Source organism: Pundamilia nyererei, unplaced genomic scaffold (genome assembly GCF_000239375.1).
Source record: "Pundamilia nyererei isolate P.nyererei 1_Seehausen unplaced genomic scaffold, PunNye1.0 scaffold06095, whole genome shotgun sequence".
Taxonomy (NCBI): domain Eukaryota; kingdom Metazoa; phylum Chordata; class Actinopteri; order Cichliformes; family Cichlidae; genus Pundamilia; species Pundamilia nyererei.
The window spans coordinates 1-1,222 of NW_005193496.1; the positions used below are offsets into that span (position 1 = coordinate 1).

Sequence of the window (1,222 nt, forward strand, 5' to 3'; positions counted from 1 at the left end):
CACACACACACAAACATGCTCGCACATGCATATACACACACATACACGCAGTGTTTTAACCTTTTGTGACCATAGGGGTTTTTTACAATGGGTGCTTGTGTAAACTGTGTGTCACACAAAAAAAGGCTGCAAGCGGGGGCTGGTTCTTTGGAGTAATCTGAGCTCGAGGGCAGAAGGGCTGCCCCGAGATCCTCCCCTTGCTGTAGCATGTGAAAACCGATCGATTGCTGTTCTGTATTTCCTTCTTTACAGGAATCAGTGTGAACCAGCGGGCCTGCTGTAGCGCAGACCCAACAGCGGTGTTGAGTCTGTTCCAGAAGTCGAGATAAACGTAAGAATTTAGAAGAAGAGAGGGCTGTAAGTTAGGTAGACGTAAAAAAGTTGCACCTGTAACATGTGACACAAGGTTCAGCAAATAAGAAGCAACTTTATTCCCGTGTGTGGATCATTGATTCCTTCTTTTGTTTTTTTGAAGGTGCAGCACCCAGTCCTGGACAGAAGGTGGTATTGTGTTAGCACACACCTGGATGCTCGACAAGGAAACTGACAAAATCTGCTGTTAAAGAGGTGCACACACTTACTGATGACCAACCAATGAACTAAATCTGATTAGACTTGATTAGTATTTGGCTGCTCATTGCCCTCCTAATTCCTGTGGAAGCAATGAGTCCTTACTGACCTCCTCCTCCTCTCTCCTCTTCAGCACCTCCACAATCCGTCCGAACTCTTCTTCTCTTTGTATGGCCTCGGCATCTCGAGTCTCTTCTTGCTCCGCTCGTGTCACAACAACCACTGCCAAAATGAGACTGAGCAGGAAGAAACAACCCGGGAAGAAGACGAACAGAAAGACGATCAGATAGGATTTTCCTGCAGTTCGCAACGTCTGCAAAGGGACAGACAGGTGAGAGAAACAGATGAGACAACCGGAGTACTGGGAGGAGCCTGCATGTGGTCATCAGTGAGTTACTGACCAACTGCATCAGGCCTTCCCAGAAGTCATGCATCATGAGTCTGAAAAGTGACATCAGAGACCAGAAAAACGAGTCGTAGCTGGTGTATCCGAAGTTTGGGTTACTTCCTGCTTTCACACAGGTGAAACCATCTGGACAGCACCTGAACACATAAAAAACAGTTTGTTTTTATTGTTGTTGCTGTCAGTGAATGTAAGAGACTCATGTTTACTTACTCGGTGTCTGACCGGTTTCCACACACCAGAGGATCA

The 1,222-nt window shown here is 46.5% G+C and overlaps 1 protein-coding gene across 1 annotated transcript; it reads right to left on the bottom strand.

Moving 5' to 3' along the window:
• Positions 1–367: 367 nt before the first annotated feature.
• On the bottom strand, positions 368–1,216 carry LOC102202406 (sodium channel protein type 4 subunit alpha B-like). The gene is made up of 3 exons (XM_005755978.1): positions 1,187–1,216; positions 972–1,113; positions 368–883 (listed from the first exon to the last, which is right to left on the bottom strand). The coding sequence occupies exons 2-3, from the start codon at positions 1,023–1,025 to the stop codon at positions 635–637; spliced, it is 303 nt and encodes a 100-aa protein (XP_005756035.1). The 5' UTR covers positions 1,026–1,113; positions 1,187–1,216; the 3' UTR covers positions 368–634.
• Positions 1,217–1,222: the final 6 nt, after the last annotated feature.